At 42.2% G+C, this 24497-nt stretch overlaps 1 protein-coding gene across 1 annotated transcript in view; it reads right to left on the bottom strand.

The window, feature by feature from the left end:
* The window catches only part of SHISA4 (shisa family member 4), a 34809-nt gene that overhangs the window by 9085 nt on the left and 1227 nt on the right, over positions 1-24497 (bottom strand). Inside the window, exon 2 of the mRNA XM_042464275.1 lies at positions 22929-23267. Coding sequence (XP_042320209.1) covers positions 22929-23267 — 339 coding nt within the window. The remainder of the gene's footprint in view (positions 1-22928; positions 23268-24497) is intronic.

The raw sequence follows: 24497 nt of genomic DNA, 5'->3' as shown, positions 1-24497 counted from the left end.
AGTAGATTTGAATCCTTAGTATATTGCGCCCAGTGCATTTGCAGAGTGCATTTTCCTTACCTACTTTGGATCCTTTCCCCACAACATTAATTCAAATGAGAACAGTAATAATGGCTATTACCAGTACAGATCAGTTAATTAATTAATTATAAAATATAACTGTACTGAAATTCTCAGCAGTATTCAATATCAGATAGTACACGCTAGCTATTTACTCTGGAGCACAAACCACTATCATTTAAACGATGGGTTTAGGATACATTCTGAGCACCCTGTGTATTTGCTGCTTAGAAACCATTTCTAGAGGGACCAGGGCATATAGGATCCAGCATGTGTGTGTATGTGCTTTCAAGTCACTTGTCAACCTTTGGCAACCCCCTGAATTTCATAGGGCTCCCTTAGGCAATGAATACTCAGATGTAATTTTGCCAGTTCTTTTCTCTGAAATACAGCTGGGTATTCATTGAGTATCTCCCTTCCAAGTACTAATCAGGGCTGACCCTCCTTAGCTTCCAAGATCAACCAGGATCTGGTGTGTTATATGGCTTCCTCTAAACACAATGGAAATTTCCTGCATGCATACATGCAATTAGAGAGGAAATCAGTTTTTCCTCACACTCATCCCTCCACTTATATCACCATGAGAGTGAATCGACTGGTAAAGCAAGAGCAACTGACCCTTAAAAGATTGTACAGTACATGTAAGGCAACAACACTATGGCAAAAGCAGTCCCAAAATAGAATGGTGTAATATAATAGCTACCCTCACAAGAACCTTAGCTCAAAAAGTTCCATTTGTTTGGGAAAGTGAGCTTACAAAAATCTAGCAAACTAGGCAAACCCACCTGAATGTTCCCACCAAAATCTCCTACTGACAAGGATGAGGGAATATTCCAGTCTTTTGCAGACTGCCATACAGCCCCCTGAAACAACATTTCTTATTTTTCTTCAGACCGTTTTTATTGTTGTTGTTGTTTTGTTCTTGCCTCCTTACAGTAGCACACAATGAGGTGATAAAAACTGAGTATGGCTGGTATCCTTGCTCTGATTTGACTCAGCTGGGCTCCATTCCCTTAAGCTGCACAAAATGATCCAACACGATCCACTGCTGACCTCAGATTTGCCACAGAACTGGTGCTTTCCAAATTATGATTCAGTGACAAGTGAATCAGAATAATTTGTAAATGTGATTTCCCCAAAATCTATCCATTTAAAAGGTCTGGTGTGGGCTCCCAGCCCCGTGGAATACTACCATTCACCATAACTCCCTGGCTATTAGCCTTGCCTGAGTATGGTGCTTCTTGTTAATGCTTTTTCCTTGGTTTCCCAGATTAATTAAACCAATCTCACAGCCCTCTCTATGAATTCAAGGCATATGAAGCACAGAGAGGCAATGGCCAAGATCCTATGTCAAGCAGATGGAATGGAATGTTCCCCTGTGCAATTCTACATCCTCTCCTCTGATAGCTATCAGACCCTGGGAAAGGATCTTGCTGTTGTTGTAACTTACTGGTAAGGAGGGGAGAGACAATTTGTACAGTGAAAAAGCAGCTGGTCTTGGCTTGTGGGGGACGAAATCAGGGTGAGGTCACAAATACAGAGCTCCCTCAACATTCACTGATGTAGGGGTGAAGAACGCCAGTGAATGTGGAAAAACCACAAATAAAAAAAACATTATTCTTTTTACCTGAAAGAATGCCTCTCTAAGAATCTCCAGGTCCTCAGGTGCAACTCTATGATCCACATCTACCAGAAGTTGATCATAGAATCATGCTAGAGGACCTACAAATGCCTAAAGAAGTGATTTCTTTAGGAACTTCTATGCTCTTCAGCACAACTCCATTGTCAACTTCTGGCAGAGTTGCACTGGAGGACCTAGAGATTCCTAGTAAGAATATATTAATCAAAACCGCAAATACTTGTAATCAAATACCCAAAAGTCAAAGCAGCAAATGTGGAGGGCCAACTGTATCTCTTTTGCTTCACCTGAGAGCCCAGGACAGCCATGTCTTCATTGTCTGGATTGACTACCACTCGTGTACTTGGTAAACCTCAGTTTTTAAATCTGCAATCTACTTTGTATCTGAATTTTGGGGGGAAACCAGGATGATGATGATGATGATGATGATGATGATGATGATGATGATGATGGAAGAAGAAGAAGAAGAAGAAGAAGAAGAAGAAGAAGAAGAAGAAGCCGCCGCCACTGCTGGTGCTATCTCTCCCCGAGTTTGACAGCTTCCAGAGGGGCACATTTCCAAAGGAGTACAAAGTGCTAAAAAATAGTTCCCTGTGCTCCATCCAAAAAGAGACATCTAGTCGGCCCTCCACGAATTCTTCATCCACAAAATCCATGACTTGATTTTGCCATTTTATATAAGGGACACCATTGTACTATGCTATTGTATTTAATGGGACTTGCGTATCCATGGATTTTGGTATCCACAGGGGGTCCTGGAACCAAACCCAGCAGATACCAAGGATCCATTGTATTTGTACATTAGCCACATTTGCACACACGTATTCACTAACAGGATGCTTCCTATGCAAATGGTAAAGGGCTATAGGGATGCATACACAAACTCTACCATCACCATCCCTATCCTCACTGGTTTTACTGTCAAACTTCCTGTGGTAGAAAAGGTCTAAAGGGGACAGGAACTTCTAGGTGTGCTTGTGATGTGCTAAGACCTGTAATTTGAAACCCTGATAACTATTGATTTCCTATCATGGAAGGATTCTAACCCCTGCATTGCAGTGGTTCCGGTCCTTCCTCTCAGGCAGGTCCCAGAGGGTGCTGCTCAGGGACAGTAGCTCCAGAAAGAGGGAGCTCCTTTGTGGGGTCCCTCAGGGAGCTATTTTGTCCCCAATGTTGTTTAACATCTATATGAAGCCGCTGGGTGAGATCATACGGAGTTATGGTGCTGGGTGCTATCAGTACGCTGATGACACCCAAATCTATTTCTCCATGTCTCGTTCGTTGGCCTCGAATTCTAATGGCACCTCTTCTCTCAATGAATGTCTTCGGGCGGTAATGGGCTGGATGAGGAAAAACAGATTGAAGCTGAATCCGAACAAGACGGAGGTGCTCACGGTAGCGGCCCCAAAACCAAGAATTGGCTTGAAACCACCAGTCCTGGATGGGATCACACTCTCCTCCGGTGACTGTGTTTGCAGTCTGGGGGGTGCTCCTTGACTCATCGCTCCTGATGACAAATCAGGTGAATGTGACAGTCAGGAGCGCCTGTTATCAGCTTCGGCTGATACGCCAGCTGTGCCCTTTTCTGGAAGTAAGGGATCTCGAGACTGTTGTGCACGCGCTGGTAACCTCATGCCTTGACTTCTGTAATGTGCTCTACATGGGGCTACCCTTGTGCCTGGTTCGGAAACTACAGCTGGTTCAAAACATGGCAGCCAGGCTTGTGTCAGGAACATCTAGAAGGGACCATATCACTCCGGTTTTGAGGTCCTTCCACTGGCTGCCTACTGGTTTCCGGGCCCAGTACGAGGTGTTGGTTATTACCTTTAAAGCCCTAAATGGCTTGGGTCCAAGCTATCTCAGAGACCGCCTCTTCCCATACAATCCTCCCCGCGCCCTCCGGTCCTCTGGGAGGAACTTGTTGCAGCTTAAAAAACTGAGGCTTGTGGCGACCTCCCGGAGGGCTTTTTGTGCTGTCGCCCCCAGGCTCTGGAACGGCCTGCCGGACGAGATCCGTCAATTAACATCTTTGGACAGCTTCAAAAAGGCTGTCAAGACGGATCTCTTCAGGCAGGCCTTCCCAGACTGAACTATCCCGGCCTCAGGATCTCAGGATCTCCCCCCTCCTCAGTAATGTCTCCAAAGCCCCCTTTTCTTTTCTTTAGAACTGAAGTTACAGTGGTTTATTGGTTGGTATTATTCTGTTTAATTTATTGTTGTTTTAAGTAGTTATTCTGGTTTTAAATTAGATATGCAGTTTAATAACTTTTTAAGGGGGGAGGGAAATACATTGTTTTTATGCTGTATGTCATTTTAATGTTGTAAACCGCCCGGATTGGTTTGCCACAAGGCGGTATATTAATAAAAAATATTATTATTATTATTATTATTATTATTATTATTATTATTATTATTATTATTATTTCATCTAAACATGCAAACTTCAACTATAAACTCCACCCAAAGTGTAAACTCCTCTGCTCCTCTGCTTTGCTAAACAGGTAAAGCAAAATATCAACAGCAGCATCACTCCTCATCCCCTTCTCTTTCCCTCAGACTTCATAGTAATGAAAAACAAAATTGACTCTATTGCTCCCCACAAACTTTATAAGGGTACTTTGCTACATTAATTGTAAATAAGCCAAACTGTGCACATTGAATGTGGAAACTGGATGTTTCTGGACAGATAGCAACCTATTTTCTGGCAGGACAGTGCCAGTATTGCAATGGGATATGGTTAACCTAATACATTTGAACTAAATTCACAAACCTAACCCCATCCAACCTTTCTCTGAACAAGTATCCTGTAAATGTGTATCTGCATATGCTCCAAGCAAGTGTTGTAACAAATCAGTCTTTGCCATCATCTTTCACATGTGTATTCTTAGATCCATTTTTTTTCTGCCAGGCAGATGGCAAGAATCACGTGAATTTATTCTGCTCTTAAAATAAGTAGGTAAGATGCAGATTCCCAACCATGTCCATGGTCCTCGGATACATGGATGAACAAGCACATATGAAAGCTGTCATAAGAGAGAAAAACACACATACACATGGAGATCAAATTACATTACAGCTAGAACTGCCCATAAGTTGAAGCAGTGCTAGAAGAAGAAATGGAAAACTCCTGCACTTTGCAGAATAGGTTGGGCAGCTGCTGTGTGGTTTCACATTACCAAAGTATTGAATGTTGTAGTTTACAGTCATGCTCCAAGTTCCCTTCTCTTTAAACTGTGATCTCGTCATACAGAATATGACCAGCTGTCTTGGAATGCCTAGAGTGCTACCAGTTCAGCTTTGTAAACATATTGCAATTTTGACTGTACTAGCTGTCCAAGTCTGGCAAAGAATCTATGTTCTCATAGATCTTTGTTTTTGACTTTTTGGCTAGTAACCACAATAGATCTTTTATGAAGTTATAGATGGTACACTAGGCATTCAGATTTTTATTTTATAACAGTTGCAGAGAGAAAAATAGAAAACAAAAACAAATTATACATATTTGGATGCTATACTAATGATACACTGTTGCATCAATTAATTTAAATATAGTATTATAAACTAAATTTATAATAATTTTGTTTTATTGTTTTACTGTTGCTTCTGAAAGTAGTTGTAAATCAACAGGGTACAGTTATCTGGTTGGAATGCACATGAAATTATTTTCTGATGCCCCTGAATTAAAGTGTTTCAGAATGTGGAAAACTGACATGTGAGAAAGCTAGGCAGGGCTTGGTTTTTCCCTTCTGTCTTTCACCTCTTTAATGTTCATTTAACAACATTAAACTCCAGAAGAAACTGGATCAGCAACACACAAATCATTTTATCATTGTTTAATTTACTTCCTATTTTTCCTTCAAAACAGCTCAGTGATATCTGTAATTCTCTCCTTGCCCCCACTTTATCCTCAAAAACACCTGTGAGTTAGGTCAAGAGGCAGTGACTGGCCTAAAGTCGCGGGGGGGGGGGCGTGTTACATGACTGATTGCAGATCTGAGCTGCCCAGTCCTAGGCCAATATCAGTAACCACTACACTGGACTACATTTTATTAAAATAGTATGGAGGCTTTACACAAGAGTGCAGTGTCAAAAAAGAAATCTTTCATGCATACCAACATTCCCCTTAGAGATCATTTTCGTTTCTTATTGCTAGAGAACATTTTGAAAGATACTTTAATTGCTAGCAGCCTAATTGTTAGTTCCAACTACAGTTGATCCACTGGAGAGACAAAAAACACCTTACTACTAACAGTAAGTTCACACTTATGTAAACCCCACTGATTCAATGAATCTATTCTAGTTGGGACCAGCAATTGGATGTGTACACATTGAGTTATGTTTAAATTAATGATTCAAAATTAATGACTCATGATGACTGCAGTAAATGATATTCCTACATGGTGTGTTCTCTTTATTTCAGGTACAGTATGCCAATTTTCTGCCATCTGTCCTCAATCCATGCAAGTCACATGGGCATCCATATCCCTCGTGCACCACCTACCCCACTTGGCTACTGACTGGATGAAAAACAGACAAAATCAAAGCAGAGTTTTGTTGACTTGGAAACTGGGCAAGGAATATGGCACTTTAAGATCATATTCATCTGGTCCTCAAACGAACATAATGGAAATAATTATTACTTCTCAGAAAGGACAAACTCTAGGATTCACACATGGTCTGCTCACTCACTGAGCCAGGACAAGTTTGCTGCCCACCCGCCCGCCCGCCCGCCCGCCGGCCCGCCTGCCTGCCTTCTTTCCTTCCTTTTATTTTTCACAGGAGAAAAAGTGTATGTCTCTCTCTCTTTCTTTCCCCCAGATGACTGCAGCTACAGCATTCTTTTTCCTGGCACTATTAGACCACAAGGGAGAAAGTGCGCACATAGACACCATTAACACTGTTCTGTTAGTGCTTCATGAGTTTTAATAAGTTGCAGCACAGAGCAGAAACAGCTCTGTAATTACAGGATGAAGAAGTGAAAAACCAAGTCCTGCCTAGCTTTCTGACATGTTGGCTGTCCACATTCTGAAATGCTTAGTTAAGGGGCATCAGGAAATAATTTCATGTGTATTCCAACCAGAAAACTATACCATATGTCCCTCTGTTGATTTACAACTACTTTCAGAAGCAGTCCTGAATAAAATAGGCTTGCTTTTGCCTGCATTGTCAATTGCAATGATGACAACAATGCAAATAGCAATACAAGACAGTCTACAGTGTTACCCAGCCAAACCAGACCAAGGCTGGCTGTACATGTGAGGTAGACCTATATAAAGCCCACCTCGAGTCTCAGAAAAAGAGGGCCTCTTGCAAGAGTCCTAGAATCTTGTTCAATCAGAGATCTAATGGGAACTTTATATGCTCATGAGAAGCCCTACTTATGCGGGCCCGGGAGGCCCCCCCCCCCCCCCCCATGGAAAGGTCTTTAGGGTTTGGCACAGGGACAGCCATGCTGGACCCTGAAGGCAGCACTGCCACCACCTGGAAAGACCTTAAGGGTCTGGTGTGGCTGCAGCCATGCCAGACTCTGAAGATAGCACCCCCCAAGGCCTTCTGAGTCACTAATAAGCACTAAACACACTCAATAATAAGCACCAAATACTGGCAATATTGTGCAGCACATTATTAAAAGCCCTTTCCTCATAAGCCAGGAATAGGAGAAGCAAAGCCCCCCAAACTCACTTCTGCAGTCTCCCAAGCCCTCCTGATGATCCCCCAAATCTCCCCCCCTTTAACATTTTTTCTCCACAATGTTTTTTAAAGTGATTTTTTGGCTCCAAAATGACCAAAATGCCTCCAAACTACCTGTTAACACAGCAGATTGTGCAATCTGCTTTCCCAGAAACCTCTGGAAAAAACCCTGGAAAAGCAAAAAGAAACTGAGCTGAGATCACTTTCAATGCATCCAAATATACCAGTGCAACCAGGGGGGACAAAATTTGGCTTCTGTCTCCCCCCCCCCCCCCCCCTCCACCAAACAAACCAAAAGTCTCCACTGCCACCATTAGCTTTGATTAAAATTCATTAGTTTAATTCTTTCACTTTTTATGCAGAGGTACTGCCAAGCAAGGAATACCCTTTCTTACAACAGAGTTTGAATAATTCACACTGTCAACATTATCTCCATTAGTGCAATGAAAGCATCTCTCCCTTACAGAGAGCCAGAAAACAGTAGATCACTCACACAAATGGATTTTGTGCTTTCACCGTTTTTTTATCAGAACATTCTAGAGCTGAGCAGTTTTTTGTGGAATCCCTGCTCTAACTCCTACTGCATACTTCTCCAAGGAGATTTTCAGTCAGGGGGAAAAAACAGAAGTAAAAGGCATAATCCCAGCATAATTGTGCAATTGCGTTGAAGATTTTCAGACGAAGTCGCGCTCATCCAGTACTTCTCCCATGAAGAACTCAGCATGCTCCGGCAACAAACCATTCACAGGGAAGTCCAATGAATGGTTTCTCAATAGCATGAACAAAGCATGATTGCGAGAGTGTGAAAGTTAATTGTCCTTCATTCATGCTATTGGGGAAGCAACCAGGGACATTAACCCAGACTGCATTTCAGTAGAAGCAATCCGTTCTCATTGCCAGAATCGGTTTGGCTGTGGATTTCTGTCTTCTTTTGAGATATAGGGCAGGATTTTGTTTACACTGTATTGAAAGAATGTGGTGAAGAAATAAATTTTATTTTATTGTATTTTATTCCATGCAGGATGGAAACATGATTTGCAGACTTGTGCCATAGCACCGAAATGGCGCTTGCACAAAACGATCAGTTCCAATGTACTAATGATTCATGCATGGATACTGTATGTGTAGAACACAATCTCGATATTATTTGGCATTTATGTCGTGATTGGGTGACTGTGCGAAAATCTTGAGCGATATAGCGCTACTGTTGTGTTAGCTTTCACTACCATGATTATTGCTGAATTGGCCTTGGTGTGATAATCTCCCAAAATACTCTCCTCAGTTCTCTTTCTCCAATCAAACAACTGACTGGATTTCTTTATCACTATTTTTCTTTTAGTTTACTACTTGTTGTTTCATTTAGTTCCTTGTCATTACATTCCTTGGTTTCAGTCATACTCTTCCATTATTTTCTATGACTGCTAAGGCCCTATTCCTGATGTGTATCACCTGCAGTGGCAAGGTAACTGACAAAGTGGCCCAGAATAAGTCACTTCATGTGAATTCCACATGATCATCTCTCTATAAAAAGCCACTGCAAGGAGTTGGAATGCTTTTGTAAAGAAATGCTGGGCACTTCAGTATGAGGAACAATTTCTCCCCTGGCTCTTTCAACATCTTCTTTAGCTTCTGTATTGCTACTGAGTGCTTAGATACCAACCACCTTGATACCATGTCAGGCATCCATTTTCACAATAGGATAAAATGTCTTGGGTACAACAGCTTCAGCAAGACTGGTGGTTTCCATCCATGTAACCTACACCTGACAGATTATTCATTATTGTTGATATGTGCCTTCTAATTTATGATGACCCAATCCAAAGGTTTTCTTGGCAAGATTATTTCAGGAGAGATTTGTGATTATCTTTTATCTAAGGCTGAGAAAGCATGACTTGTCCAAAGTAGCCAAGTGGGTTTCTATGACTGAGTGGAGATTCAAATCTTGGCCTGCCAGAATCATAGTCCAACAGTCAAAACACTACATCACCATTTCCTAAATCTTGAAAACATCTGTTAAGTATCACCTACCAACATAAGTTTCACAGTCTCCTAAAACAAAAAAGGCAGGCGAACTATGTACAGTGGGCCCTCTCCTTATGCGGGGATCCGCCCCCCCCCCCCCCCCCCGTGTAAGGAAAAATCTGAGTATGCTCGCACCCCATAGGAAACAATGGGGGTGCACGCACCATTGTTTATATTGTCACGCGGCTTCTGCATGAGCAGGAAGCCAAGTATAGTATGTCCACATATGGCGCAAGCGCACTGTATTATCCAGTCTTCCTTGGTCCAATCAATGCCACATGCCATCAATACCACTATGTATATTTAGTCTATTGCTTTCAATGAAGCATCAATACAGATAGCAGCCATGATTCAGGGAGCGTTATGACTGCCTATGCCTATACTGGAAAAAATAACTGCAAATACAGAACATCTTTCTCAGATGAAGTTTTACGGTTAGCTTAATGTTCCAAAGAGGAAATAATTGATTGATCACCCCCTCATCTTGCACTAACTGCTTCCAGTAATTGATCTGGAATGCATAGAAGGTTGTGGGATATCTATGAACTACAGTACTGAGATCTCTGCATGAATATTAAGACTGAGAACATATGTAAAGAGAACCTCTTCCCAGGCACTATTCCCAATCAACTTCATACAAAGATTACAGAGAAAGGGATTGTTGATCCCTCATTTGTTTCTCCTTCAGCCAGACATCTCCTTACTATTCCAATTGCCTTTGCTACTCCAGTTGTCTGTTCTTCACACAGACTTCTGCTTACCATCATTTCCCCTCTTACTATGACTGGTCCAAACCCCATTTTCCATGCAAGAGTCATAGAGATTACTACTATTCTTCCTATAACTATTGTACACAGTATTTTTTTCCATATTACCATGGTACTTGTTCAGTTCAACTGAGCTACAAGCCTGAGATCTCTCAAGAACCTTTGGCATAATTGCCCACCACCAAGTCATTCAATCAACAGTTCTGTGCATCTGCTACTGATGTAAGCAATTCAGGGCTTAATACCAACAGAAGTAAAACAAGACAAAGAACAGAGCTGCCAATTAACATATCAGTCCCAACACTACTAGTCCCAATGTTTAGTTCTGTAAATGCATCATGCTTATCAACTATAACACAATGGATGCATTCCCACTATGCTGATCATATTATATGACCATCGTTCCCATTTAAAACCAGTTCCAATCCTACTGTGATTGGTTCCAATCACGATGAAACAAGGCAAATGCAAAAAAACCCGCTCTTTTCTGACACTAGCTCTTCGGCGGTTCTTTTGAAAAGAATCGATTCCGAAGCATGTTAAAAAAGTGGGAATGACAGATCTGAATCACATCATTCTGGAGGAGAGGGACTAATAGCAGAGAGATGTTTGCCATCCCTCCTCAGTTTTTGGTAGATCCACCATTCCCCCCCCCCCCCACTCTCAGCACTGCATTTGTGCTTGTGGTGTGACCTATGGGCACATGCATTTTAAAAAAAAAATTGATAGAAGATTCAATTCATTGATTTTGCAACTACTTGCAATCAGTGAAACAATGAATTGAATCTTCTATCAATTTATATAGTTTCCAAGCTGGGCTGCCCAGGCTGCCACTTACATCACTGATGATGCACAGATGATTGACATGCATTTTAAACTGACACAAACTAGTAAGGATGAGAATCATGCAAAAAAAGAAGCAATTACAAGGGGATAATGAAAAGATATGCTTTCACAGTGGAAACAACTGACCTTTTTGGATCGATTTACCAACACGGAGCAATGGTGAATCGCAAACCAGTTCAAATGTAAGTGGGAATGAACCCACAGTCTTCAGTTTAATGCACTATAAGCTCTTTATTGGCTCCAGACATGGCAATTGCCTCAAATATTAACACATAAGCTTCAGAACTGGTCTGCATTGTCCAAACAGGATGACACAAGGCTGGAGGGTACATGGGCCTTTTGGCCCATGTGGACAGCTCCTAGACCTCTAGGGATGAAAGTTAAATTCCAACCCCCACTAGTTTATGATCCTGGTTTTCAGTGGGTCAACTGCAACATTTTACAGCCTCTAATGGTACCACTTCTATCAGAGCTGTGGAAATTTATTCCAAAGTCATGGGCTGAATCATCTTCTATGTTCCAACTTCCAGACAGACTGAAAGTGTGTGTAGGCTTCAGAAGTATGGTGTAGCTTTCTTTTTCAGCACACGCCCCTTAATTCTGCTGTAGTAGAAGTTGCACAGATAAACAGGAGGGGGGAAGTGCAATCAGCTCCACCTGACAAAGAAAGTTTCAAACTTGACTTTTTTGCACAGATGGTTTTACTCCTCCACAGCAATCCCCAAGAGAGTGAGTAAGCATGTATGGCATCATATCAACAGTATTTGTGGGAAGAAAATTACTCCAGTTTTAAACAACCTACTAGAGTCACAAAAATGTTGCCACCTTCTCTCAGTATGAAGTTAACAAATTAAATCAACAAATTAATGTAACATGTCATGCAGCAGACTGTACATCAAAGGACACCACTGCAGTTGTTGCTTTAAGATTATTATTATTTATTATTATTATTAACCTTTATTTATGAAACGCTGTAAATTTACACAGCGCTGTACATACAATCTTTTTAATTAAATGGTTCCCTGCCCTCGGGCTTACAATCTAAAAAGACATGACACAAAAGGAGAAGGGAGTGGTGGAGGAAAAGGGGATGAGGTCCAACAGTTCCTCTCTACCTCCAAGGCCTGGACCAAGGCAGATGGACTGGAGGGAGGGCTTGGCTTCATAATGGATGGTTAATCTTCTTCCAGGGAAAATACATACTCTCAAGTAGGATAATACATATACAGTACATAGCAATACAGGAAATGGTTTGATAAAAAGGCACCAAAAGAACATCAAATAGTAAGCGACAATTATGCAATGCCTGGGAAGGCTTCTCTGAACAGGATGGTTTTCAACTCCGTTTTGAAGCTGGTTAAAGAAGTGATGGCTCTTGTTTGTGGGGGAAGAAGGTTCCAGGAGTGAGGGGCAGCAAGTGAAAAGGGGCGAATCTGGGATGAGGCAGAGGAAATCCTGGGCTGAGACAGCAGACCTTGACTACCAGAATGGAGGGCCCGAGTGGGAAGGTGAGGAGAAAGAAGGTCAGATAAGTAAGGAGGGGCCAGTCCATGGAGGGCTTTAAATGTCGACAGCAGGAGCTTATACTAGATACGGAAAGGGAGGGGGAGCCAGTGAAGGGATGCCAACACAGGAGAGATGTGGTCAGAGCGGTGGGTGGAAGTGATAATGCGTGCAGCTGAATGCTGGACAGAGATTAAAGGGCGGAGGTGAGAAAGAGGAAGCCCAGCCAGGAGGACGTTACAGTAATCCAGTCGTGAGATCACTAGGGCATGGACCAGGATCTTGGCAGTAGAGGCGGAGAGATAAGGTCAGATTTTGGCAAGATTGTACAAAAAGAATCTACAAGCCTTGGCTGTGGTCTGGATCTGAGGGATACATGACAGAGAGGAATCAAAGATAAAACCAAGACTGCGGGCTTGCTGGACTGGTTGAATAGAAGTGTTGCACACAGAGACAGAAAAGGAGTGTTGAAGGTTGGGCTTAGGAGGAAAGACAAGAAGCTCCGTCTTGGACATGTTGAGCTTCAAACGCCGATGGCACATCCACTGCGAGACAGCTGTGAGACAAGACGAGACTTGCTGTTCAAGTGTTGGAGAAAGGTCGGGGTGCAAAGATACAACTGGGTGTCATCGGCATACAGATGGTAGGAAAAACCAAAAGAGCTAATGAGTTTTCCGAAGGACAGTGTGTAGAGAGAAACAGAAGGGGACCCAGAACAGAGCCCTGGGGAACTCCAACAGATAAGGAGACAGAAGTCTGACCTCCTGCAACTACTGCAAAAGATCTGCCAGACAAATAAGATCTAAACCAGTCAAGAACAGAGTCTGAGAACCCAAGGTCAGAGAGTATGTCAATTAGGAGACAGTGATCAACGGTGTCAAAGGCTGCAGACAAACCGAGAAGGATGAGAACAGAGTAAAGGCCATTAAAGGTCTTTCGAGATCTTAGTGAGAGCTTTCTCTGTAGAATGCCTTGGGCAGAAACCAGATTGAAAGGGATCGAGGATGGAGTTGGCTTCAAGAAACTCAAGACAGCGTGAATAAACAACCCGTTCCAAAACCTTAGAAAGAAAGGGAAGAAGAGAAATCGGACGATAGCTAGACAAAGAGGAGGGGTCAAGAGAAGGTTTTTTCAGAATTGGGGAAATGAGAGCAATTTTTAAAAATGAGTCTTTTTTAGTTCTTCTTGTAGTTGATATTACAACAGATACTGAAAAATCTTATTAAACTCCTGCTATGAAAACCAGCCCCTAAACACTGCAATTGAATAAAATATAATTCCAGGAGCTAAATTCGTTTAATTGGCTGCTAAATGCCTCTACAGTAGTGTGTTTCTCTGAGCATGGTATCTCATGTATATAACTGGTACACCATTTTTCAAATGATGAATCTGGAAGGGAAAAGCTGTTATTTGAAAAGGTGCTTGTGGGATGATTTAATAAAATTTAGTATCTTGGAGCAGATAATTGAGACAGGATGGTCCAATAGCTTATAGCTTTGCCATCAGGGAGTGATTGTAGACATACTAATAGGGGGTGTGGGGTTGGTTGGTTTTCTAAAAATCTTTTCCTCCACCTCTGTGTATGTGTGCCTTTAAGTCACCTGTTGACTTGTGAGAGCCCCAGGAATTTCATAGCATTTTTTTAGGCAAGGAATACTAGAGATGGTTTTGCCAGTTCCTTCCTTAATCTACAGAGTGAAAAAAATGTAAGTAACAAATGGTCATGTTTCATTGCTCATCTGTTCTTCTGGTTCTGCCATGGCTGTTTTTGTTTGTTTGTTTGTTTGTTTAAAACATTAGGAGACCATTACACATGCCTACTAATATTCCAGTCTGGTCCTAAAACAACACAAAAGGTGTTTAAAAGTAATGCCTTCTCAGCCATAATTATCAGAGCAATTACAAACTGGCAACAACAAAATTCAAAAATCTATCTTATTAATACTTGGCTTTTTCTCAAACTGGCTTTGAGACAAGGGAGAAAGCACAGGGAGCTCTCTAAATGAGTCAAAGTAGACATCCTGCTGTTTATTTCAAATATTGTTACAATATGCTGTCATATTAAGGAATCATTAGTTGCAATTCTATGTCTCTTATTCGTGAGACAGTTCCACTGGATGTAGCAGTTCAAAGTAAATAATCATGGCATAGTGCTGTGACCTACTAACACTACATATATACCTCTATTTATCAGACTTGTATCACTGTAGTACCAAAAAGTTTTCCAATATTACTGTAGATAAAATGAATGAACATTCCCGTGTGTGTGTGTTGCTTGCAAAGTCTTTGCAATTTTTACAGGGGAGAGAAAAAGAGAAAACAAGGTAGAACAAAGAATTATATTCTGTATGTTGAAATGGAGATAGAAGTGTCAAGGTTTGAGATGGTTATCGAACCCTGACAAACTTTTAATGATTCCAAGTGTTAACATCCCATCTAAATATGCTATGTGCAAGTAAGGGTTGAGTTTACACCGACATTTGTCATTTGGATTACAGTGTCATGAAGTCATGTTTTACAAATGGGAAAGACCCTCAATGGACAAGACTTCACAGTTACAGCTGTCCTATAATCTCTTCCATGGAGCTTCAATTCTCTTTAATGATTTTGGTGTTTAATTTGTTTTTATTTTGTGTTTAATTTGTTTTAATAAGGTTTGTTAGCCAACCTGGGCAGTATTTGTAAGTAGAAAGGCAGAACAAAGTATAATAGATAAGTATGTAGATACCATTCACATACTGAAGGTAAATTACTAGATCAAAATTCACCAATTGATTAAACATAAAGAAATGTGCATTCATGTGGGAATCAGCCTCAAAGCTCAGATTTTAAAGGAATTAGGCTTGGGGACTCTGCTTCACTGTCAACATTTCTATATCTTGCGCGCACACACACACAAACACACCCCAAAAAACAATACCTTTGCCACACTCAGGTCTCTTGTATCTACTAAAACAAGTGAAAGAGCTAACAGAGCCATTCTCAAGCTTTGTTTCTGTGGCCCTCTGCCTTAGATATGTGGACAAATTTACTGTAAGAACCATGATATAAGAAACTTGACTTTGTGTTCTTAGGTAATTTGTTTGAAGGTAACATAAAACAATTCAGATGTGCTTATATAACTACCTTGCTCAATGATGTGTCTTCAGCTCCCATGACTCCTCAATAATACTGAATGGGAATGATGGGAGCTGTAATCCAAAACATCGGGGAGGTATATCAAAAGAGGGAAGACTGGCTTAATAAATTAATAAAGATAAAGCATGGGTGAAAAAGAAAAGAGGGAAGACTGACTTAAATGAACCTACAACTCCATCTGCACACACCTTTGGCACCATAAATTGGTCTTCACCCCACATTACACATAGTTGGGACAGACCCAGTTTGAACCAACTGATCTGCCACCACTGTGAGTAGTTTAAGCCTCTGTTACACAAACACATGCTTCACATTCTTTCCTACCACAGTGACTTGCTGTTGTGAGACTGCTTGATTTCTTAAACATCTGTTTGCCAGCTGTATATTCTGTTTAAATGTGTTGTGAACAGCAGCATGAACTTCCCCCTGTAGCAACTCACCCAGACACCCATTATGTGCAGATAGAATTTTACACTACCCATAGCTAAAATGAAGCTGTAGCAGATTTTTTTAAAAACTAAAAGATGAGCAGTTTGGGGGGGAAATGTGAAAAATAATTTACTGGTAAAATCCTTTTGAAAAATCTAAAGAGCTGGGTCTTTAAATCTAGCTGTAAAGTACAGTCACCCGACTTAGACTTGATTAATTTCTGATGTGAACAGGCTACTGTTACAGTGTGAAGACACTAGATTATTTAAGAGAGAACACATCCACTCCATGTGCCAAAGCCTTGGAGAAGACTGTCCTTCCTGATAAATGCTGCACTCTGAAGGACTCTCCTCCTCCCTTGCCACAAAAGTGGAGGAGGGAGGGATAAACATTGAGGGGGGGAGGGATAAGTTCATTTCCATCTCTAGAAATCATTATGGAAGTTAATGAGAAGGAAGTGGGGCAGAGGTGGGAATGTTACTAGAGGGGGATAAGAGCATCAGGATTCACCCCCCCAGGGACGTAGCCAAGGGGGGGGGTCTTGGGGTCCAGACCCTCCCCCCCTTCCCTTAGAAAAATGAATGGTGCATGCTGCTGCACCCAAGCCCCAATATAATGGTGGCACTTAGTCTGGACCCCCACTTCCTAAAATCCTGGCTACATCCCTGGCCCCCCCCATAAATTTTTCCTTCTGTCCCAAAATTTTAGCATTGTAGTAACATAAAACTTCAATTGAGCACTTAGTGCATACGGTCGAAGTAGCCAAAGAAAAGGGGCAGGCAAAATTACAAAGGGAATATAAACACAGCAAAGAATTCTTGGTGCAAATGATTTTCAATGTTTCATTTTCTGCAGTGGTAGAAATTTGGGGATAGAAAGAAAATGTCATGCGGGGGCAGGGGACAGAATTCTCATTTGGAGAAGTCATGATTTCATTCATCAATGTTGAACCATCAGGGCTGTTATAACCTAGCAGCACTCTGACTGTAAGTACCACAAAGTAATTAAAGGACATTAACTACATAATTGCATTAAGGGAACTTGAGAAGAACAGCTGGTACAGCACTCTGGGGACAGGCAATTTGTGAGACTGGGGAATCAGTGGCCTCACTGAGATTTGCCCTGTTAATAATGGGTGCAATATCTGCACAATTGTGGAAAATGGCAGACCTCAGGGGAGGAGATTTACCTGTATTTTATTTGCTTATTCTTTACATTTTTGGATTGCCCCTCGGCTCAATGAGAGACAAAGGCAAGCAAGAATAACCTATTACAATAAACCCAGGCAGCACTACTGAGATGAGAAAGCAGCGTGAATCATTAAAAACTTAGCAAAACAATCTTGCCTGCAATAGCCACCTGAAGGGCAGCCAAGAGAAAACTAATATAGCTTATTTAGGGAGGAGTGCTGCTACACATAAGGCCCTGTTTTAAGTACCTCATAAGGGCTTCGTATGAGGAATGTAAATTAGGGGCAAGATCCTAGGTGTTCTTGTGGATACCCTGGCTGCAAGCCATTTAAGGTGAAACCCCACAACTTGAATTGGGACCCACAAGCAACCTAGAAGCCCAAGCAGCCCATTATTGCTGGCACATCAGGTGACACTGGGCAAAGGCACATCTGGCCACTGAAGCCACCAAACCATTCAGGAGTAGTAGTGGCCACAATACACCCCCAAAGCTGTATACCTCATGTACAATTTATAATTTTTATACAAGACATATACAAAGATGACTAACATCTTAGATAAAATGTGAAACATAAATCAAAACTAAGTTCCTGCCAAGAGTAGCTCTGCATTTACATTAGGTTTAAGGAAAAAACAATATATGCAGGTAATGAGAGTGGCCTTAGCTTCAGTAACTAAACACAAGCAAAAAGGAAGTCCCATTAGGGGTCAGTCTACAGCAGCAGTATCACTAGGGTTGGTGTCACCCAGTATGGTAACACATGGTGTCTAATACCCTTCCACTGACCTCCCCCATACCACACCATACAGAAGCCTTTCTAATGTTTTTTGTACTAATATTACTCAGAAATTGTAATTCCCATATATTGCTGAATGTAATGGCAATAGTGACATGAGCAACTGGCAAAATTAAAATTATACCTTGAATAATTACCTTATATAATATTTGACCTTATAATTACCTTATAATAATTATACCTTATAATTTAAGTATCATACCCACAGCCTAAATGTATTTATATGTAAACTGTTTCAAGTAGCGTGAAAATTTGGTAAGATGTGTTTTTTTAAAACTAAAATTTCAAAGGATTAAAAAAAAAATTTTTTTTAAACTTGGGGCCTTCTCTTTCTCTTTTCACTGAGCCTCTTCCCCTCTCACACCATCTCTTCAGCATTTTAAAGGGATGCAGGTGAACACAAGGAGGCTGTCCTGGTTCTAAACCAGTGCCTGTCTTCAGTAATGGACTGGATGAGGGCAAACAAGTTGAAACTTAATCCAGACAAGACAGAGGTGCTCCTGGTCAGTCGGAAGGCAGAGCCTGAGTTAGATAGGGTCACACTCCCCCTGAAGACACAGGTTCGCAGTTTGAGGATACTCTTGGACTCAGCTTTGAACCTGGAGGCCCAGGTCTCTGCTGTAACCAGGAGTGCTTTTGCACATTTAAAACTTGTGCGCCAACTGCGACCGTTCCTTGAGAAGACAGATTTGGCCACGGTGGTACATGCCTTGGTTACATCCCGTTTGGACTACTGTAATGGGCTCTACGTAGGACTGCCTTTGAAAAGTGTTCAGAAAATTCAACTGGTTCAAAGAGCCGCTGCCAGGCTGTTAACAGGGGCAGCTTACAGAGACCATACAACTCCCCTGTTGAAACACCTTCATTGGCTGCCAGTTTGTTTCCAGGCACAATTCAAGGTACTTGTTATAACCTAAAAAGCCCTACATGGCTCAGGTCCACACTATTTGGCAGACCAATTCTCCTGGTATGAACCTGCCCAGACTCTGAGATCTTCTGGAGATGTCCTTCTCTCCATGCCAACACCTTCACAAACATGGTTGGTGGGGACGCGAGAGAGGGCCTTCTCGGTGGCTGCCCCTAGACTCTGGAACTCCCTGCCCAGGGAGATAAGAATGGCTCCCTCCTTGATGGCTTTCCGCCGGCAGGTGAAGACCTACCTGTTCAAACAGGCATTTAAGGAATTACTATAAGGACAGGCTGGAATGTTGGACTAGTTTGATCATTCTTTTTAATGTACGTCATTTATTTATTTATTTTTAAATGTTTTTAATTGTACTTTTTGTTTGTTTTTTAATGCTGTGAAGCCACTCTGAGTCCCAGTCCTGGGAAAAGAGCAGGATATAAACAAACAAACAAACACTGCAGCTGAATGCCACAGCCCAGTTCTGTCAAAAGGCAGATGTTTGGGGAGAAGTGATGTTACCCTCTCTCAGGTTGTCACTTGGTGCGGTCCACACACCCCACACCTCTCTAATGATGCCCCTAGTCTAGAATTAAAGAATCAAGCAGCAGGTAATGACAAAGATGTCTATCTTAGGCCCTGGAGAGCAGCAGACAGACTCAGCAGGCAGTATTGGGACAGATTAGCCAATCAGTACACAGCTTCCTATGTTCGTAAAGGGGAGCAATGTGAAAATATTTATCATTTCTAGTATAGAGAAATACCAGCACAATTCATTCCCAGTTCTTCCATGGGATCTGCCTAACATGTTAGCTTTTCATTCATTTTTTTTGACATGGGATGCCTTAACGCATTTGATTTCCCTAACTCCACTCCAAAGTTTTATAGCTCTGACAAGTTTCTAGCACATAGTTTCTCTGAACATTTGAATCAGATCACTACATTTGATATGATTAAATAATAATATTAACTGTCAGTAAAAATCATATTTGTAAGGACAGTAGCCTAAGGTAACTTCAAACCAGTATCAGACCAACTCTGCTATGTGGTCAGATGATCCCAGTTTTGTAGCAAATAGCAACAAAGGATCAAGAGAACCAGACTGGCTGTCAGCAAGTTTAGCTGTCACCATAATTCCACATTTCTGAAAATAGTTTATTTATTTTAAGAACTCACTGAATAGGATATTTATCTTCCTCAAATTTCCTATAATTCTGGGTTCAGCTTCCTTCCTTAACCACAGACGAAAATAATTTGCACAGAGCCCTGATTCACAGAGCAGTCAAAAAGGATGTGGCAAGACAGTCAAACAGAACCTAGTAATAAATAGATGTAGGCATTTGCATTTTCACTGGCTCGCAAAGGCCTGGTGATGCCCAAAAAGGTGGAAGAGAAGGCATGAACTGTTGCCAGCTATCACAAAATAACAAAAGATGAGCTATCCCCATAGTGGCCAACCAATATGCTGAAAGGTCCAGAAACCATGCCCTACGAGGAGCAGTTTAGGGATCTGGGTATGTTCAGCTAGGAGAAGAGAAGGTTAAGAGGTAATGCAAGTTTAAATATCTGAAAGGGTGTCATACGGAAGAAGGAGCAATCTTGTTTTCTGCTGCTCTAGACACTAAAGACTTTATCAGACTAGCAAAAAAGACAGGAGCATAATGGTATGCTCCCATCAATACTGCCCGATAATGCAAAGATTATCACACAACGTTGCATGATGTCTCGATTATCGCACAATTATCCTGTGAATAAAGAGGCATTCTAGTGCTGTTTTTTATTCACAGGATTTTCCTGTAAATAAAAAGCAGTGCTAGAATGCCTCTGTATTCATGGGACAATTGTAGGATAATGGCAATATCGCACAACATCATGTGATAATCTTTGCGTTATTGCATTTTGATGGGAGCATACTATGAGCCCATCTTTTTTGCCAACCTGATAAAGTCCTAAGACAAGGAGCAATGGATTCAAACAACAGGAAAAGAGATTCCACTTAAACTTTAGGAAGAACTTCCTGATGACAATTGCTGTTTGACAACAGAATACACTGCCTCAAGAGAGTAGTGTTTTTTAAACAGAGGCTGGGTGGCCATCTGTCGGGAGTGCTTTGACTCTGTGTTCCTACATGGCAGGGGATTGGACTGGATTGCTCTTGAGGTCTCTTCCAACACTATGATTCTGCCAAGTACTTCTGGGAATCTGCAAGTAGGATGAGAGCATAATAATACTCTCCAACCTGTGTTCCCCACCAAATGATACTGAGAAGTAGAAGCAATACATAAAGTAGAAGCAATACATACCACTGGAAACTTTCCCTGTGCAAAGTTCACAGATATGAATGAATATACCCTAATTCATGTGCTGTTCCCACTCATTCAAATGCTCCAAAGATTGACCTGAAGATGTATGTTCCAACTCTGAGATACATGGTATTCAGCCAAATGACCCATATGCTGGATCCTCAGGGATCGAAGACCAGAGCAAAAGGACCAACCAAAAGAATCCCTAGTTGTTGAAGGGCTGTTGTTGTTGTGTGCCTTCAAGTTCTTTCTGACTTATGGCAACTCTAAGGCAACACTATCATGGTTGTCTTGGCAAGATTTGTTCAGAGGAGGGTTGCCACTACCTTCCTCTGAGAGAGAGAATGACTTGCCCAAGGTCACCCAGTGGGTTTCATGGCTGAGCTGAGAATCAAACCCTGGCCTCCAGAATGGTAGGACAACACTCAAACCACTACACCACACTGGTTCTCACTAGGTCTTGCTAATTCAGCCCTCAAACCACTATGCCACGTGGACTCTGACTAGTAGGTCTCGCTTACTCAGTGAGAGAGGCACTTTAGGCATGCTCAGAAGCACTCTTTGCTATGCGTGTACTTTTGAAGCTGCATGGCAAACTGTTTGCAGGGTTTAAATTATGTCCAGAAAAACTACCAACAGTCTTTAAGATGCTGCATCTGGCACTGCAGAAATATTCCAGTTTGACACCACTCTAAGTGCCCGAATTCTGCTCTGGTGCCACAACAAACTGCAATGCCCAGAATGCCATGGCACAGAGTCATGGCAGTTAAAGTGATGTCAAACCAGATTATTTCAATGAATGTTTTGAGATTTTCTTTGGTCATGCCCTCCTTTTTCCTTGAAGGCCCTCCATTCTGAGCAAGAATGAATGAATGAAATATTTATTTATATCCCACCTCTTCCGTTTTGGGGATCAAGGCAGGTAACAACATTATATAGTACATAAAAATCAAACATTAAACCCCACAAAACCAGAAGACATGAGAAGCATGCATTTTGATTCCTATTAGTGTTTTGGCCTTTTTCTTTGGCCATGCCTTCCATTTTTCTGGAATGTCCTCCATTCTGAGCCTGACCTTGGAAGCATGCATTTCTATTTCTACAGAGTTTATCACAAAAAGGAGATTGGGAGTTTATCCCACGAAGATCCTGGGGAAAAATGTGTAATGATTTCACATGATGTCGCACAAAATTCGCCATTAAAGTGGCCACAAAGAAACATTAACGGGCATCTTTTTACTTTCAGCAACAACGCATTTCCGACATTTGTGCAATTGCGTGTGATAATCATTTGGGCCACTACTTGCCATGTCTGCGTCATTTGCGGGATGCTCTCCATGCCCTTTAATCGCTCTTTAATGCCGAAATCAGCCCCAGGGCTTTGGCCTTTTTCTTTGGCCGTGCCCTCCATTTTTCTGGGCAGTTCTCCCTCCTGAGCCTGGCATGGCAAGCAGGCCTTTCCATGGGCGCCTGGAGCTTCTCTTGGGCCATGCATGCCCTACGCCTCCTTTCTCTTGCCCTGAGGGGGGATCATGCAGCCTTCCCAGCATTGGCTCAGCCCTTGAGCCCCTCTCCCTGAGCCCCCCCCCGGGGCTTCTCCACTCTCCGGGGGCCTGGCTTCCCCCCACAGCCCCCTTACCCAGGGTGGCAGCAGCTGCCAGGCTGCAGAGGAACACCGCTGCCCGGGTCCAGGCTCCCATGGCCAAGGCGGCTCCAAGGGACCCAGCAGGAAGGGGCCAGCCAGGGAGACCCACCGGCAGCAGGCAGCCCCGCAGCCTTCGTCTCCCGAGCTCTCGCGCTCTCTCTGCCAAGAAGGCCGGCTGCTGGGCGTCTGGCCCTTCCTCCTCCTCCTCCTCCTCCTCCTCCTTGGCAGCCCACAGGCAAAGCGCGCCCTCCCCAGGGGCTTCAGGGCAGAGGGGCCTCCTCCTCCTCCTTCCAGGCCCAAGGCCCAAGGCAGGACCCACAAGGGCCCCAAGCCCTCAGAAAGACGAGGGAAGAGGCACAAGCACACAACAAGAGCTCAGAGCACTCAGAGAAAGAGGGGAATGCATGCTGCTCACGACATGCTCCACATGGAGGACCTTCCAGGGAAATGGAGGGCATGGCCAAAGGAAAGCTCTGAACACAGAGAAATAGAAAGGTGTACTTCTGAGTCATGGCCCACATGGAGGACATTGTGGAAATCCTCCTGGACAGAAGGCTGATGTGGAGGACATGTCCTGCAAAAGGAGGACATCTGGCCACTCCTGGCCCAGTTGTCCTAACCGGCAAGGAGGACAAAGAACCTCAAAATGGAGGACCTTCCAGGAAACAAGGGGGGGTGGCCACATAAGAGCTCAAAACACTCAAATAGAAATATAGAAATGCATGCTTCTCAGTCATGCTCAGAATGGGAGGACATTAATGGAAAATGGAGGGCATGGCCAAAGAAAAAGGCCAAAACAGGGAAATATAGAAATGCATGCTTCTCACTCATGCTCCAAATGGGAGGACATTGTGGGTTTCCTCCTGGAAAGAAGATTGAGATGGAGGACATGTCCTGGAAAAGGAGGATGTCTGTCCACCCTCAGCTAAAAACACTCATAGAAGTAGAAATGTATGCTCCTGGCCCAGATAATAATAATAATAATAATAATAATAATAATAATAATAATAATAATAATAATAATGTAATAATAATAATAATAATAGATATCCTAACCACCAAGGAGGACCAGGCACCACAAATTGGAGGACCTTCCAGGGAAACATGGAGAGACGTGGCCATGTAAGGGCTCAAAACTCTCAGAGAAAGATAGAAATGCATGCTTCTCCTGTCATGCTCCAAATGGAGGATACATACCATACCATAAACCTTTATTAGGCATCTCAAATAAAACATCATACAAAGTTAAAATTTTAAACTAAAATTATTAACATAGATACTTTAAAATTCCGTCCGTATAACATGTAATTTATACCAGATTTTTGTTGCCTCCATTAGAAAATTTGCCATCAATCGTGTAATCTGCTCATTACAATCCTCCAATAAATGCACTAAAGTTATATCCATTACACAGTAGTTCATTTCCATTAGTTTCTTTATCAATTTTTTTCTCGGTTTTTGATATAATGGGCAAAGAAAAACAATATGTTGGAGGGTATCTGGAACTGCCTCACATATACAAAGACGATTGACAAATGGAATTTTCATATATCTCCCCTTAGT

Source organism: Sceloporus undulatus, chromosome 4 (genome assembly GCF_019175285.1).
Source record: "Sceloporus undulatus isolate JIND9_A2432 ecotype Alabama chromosome 4, SceUnd_v1.1, whole genome shotgun sequence".
NCBI classification, from domain to species: domain Eukaryota; kingdom Metazoa; phylum Chordata; class Lepidosauria; order Squamata; family Phrynosomatidae; genus Sceloporus; species Sceloporus undulatus.
Note: the sequence above shows the minus strand (reverse complement) of the source record. Positions and strands in the feature narration are given on the sequence as shown.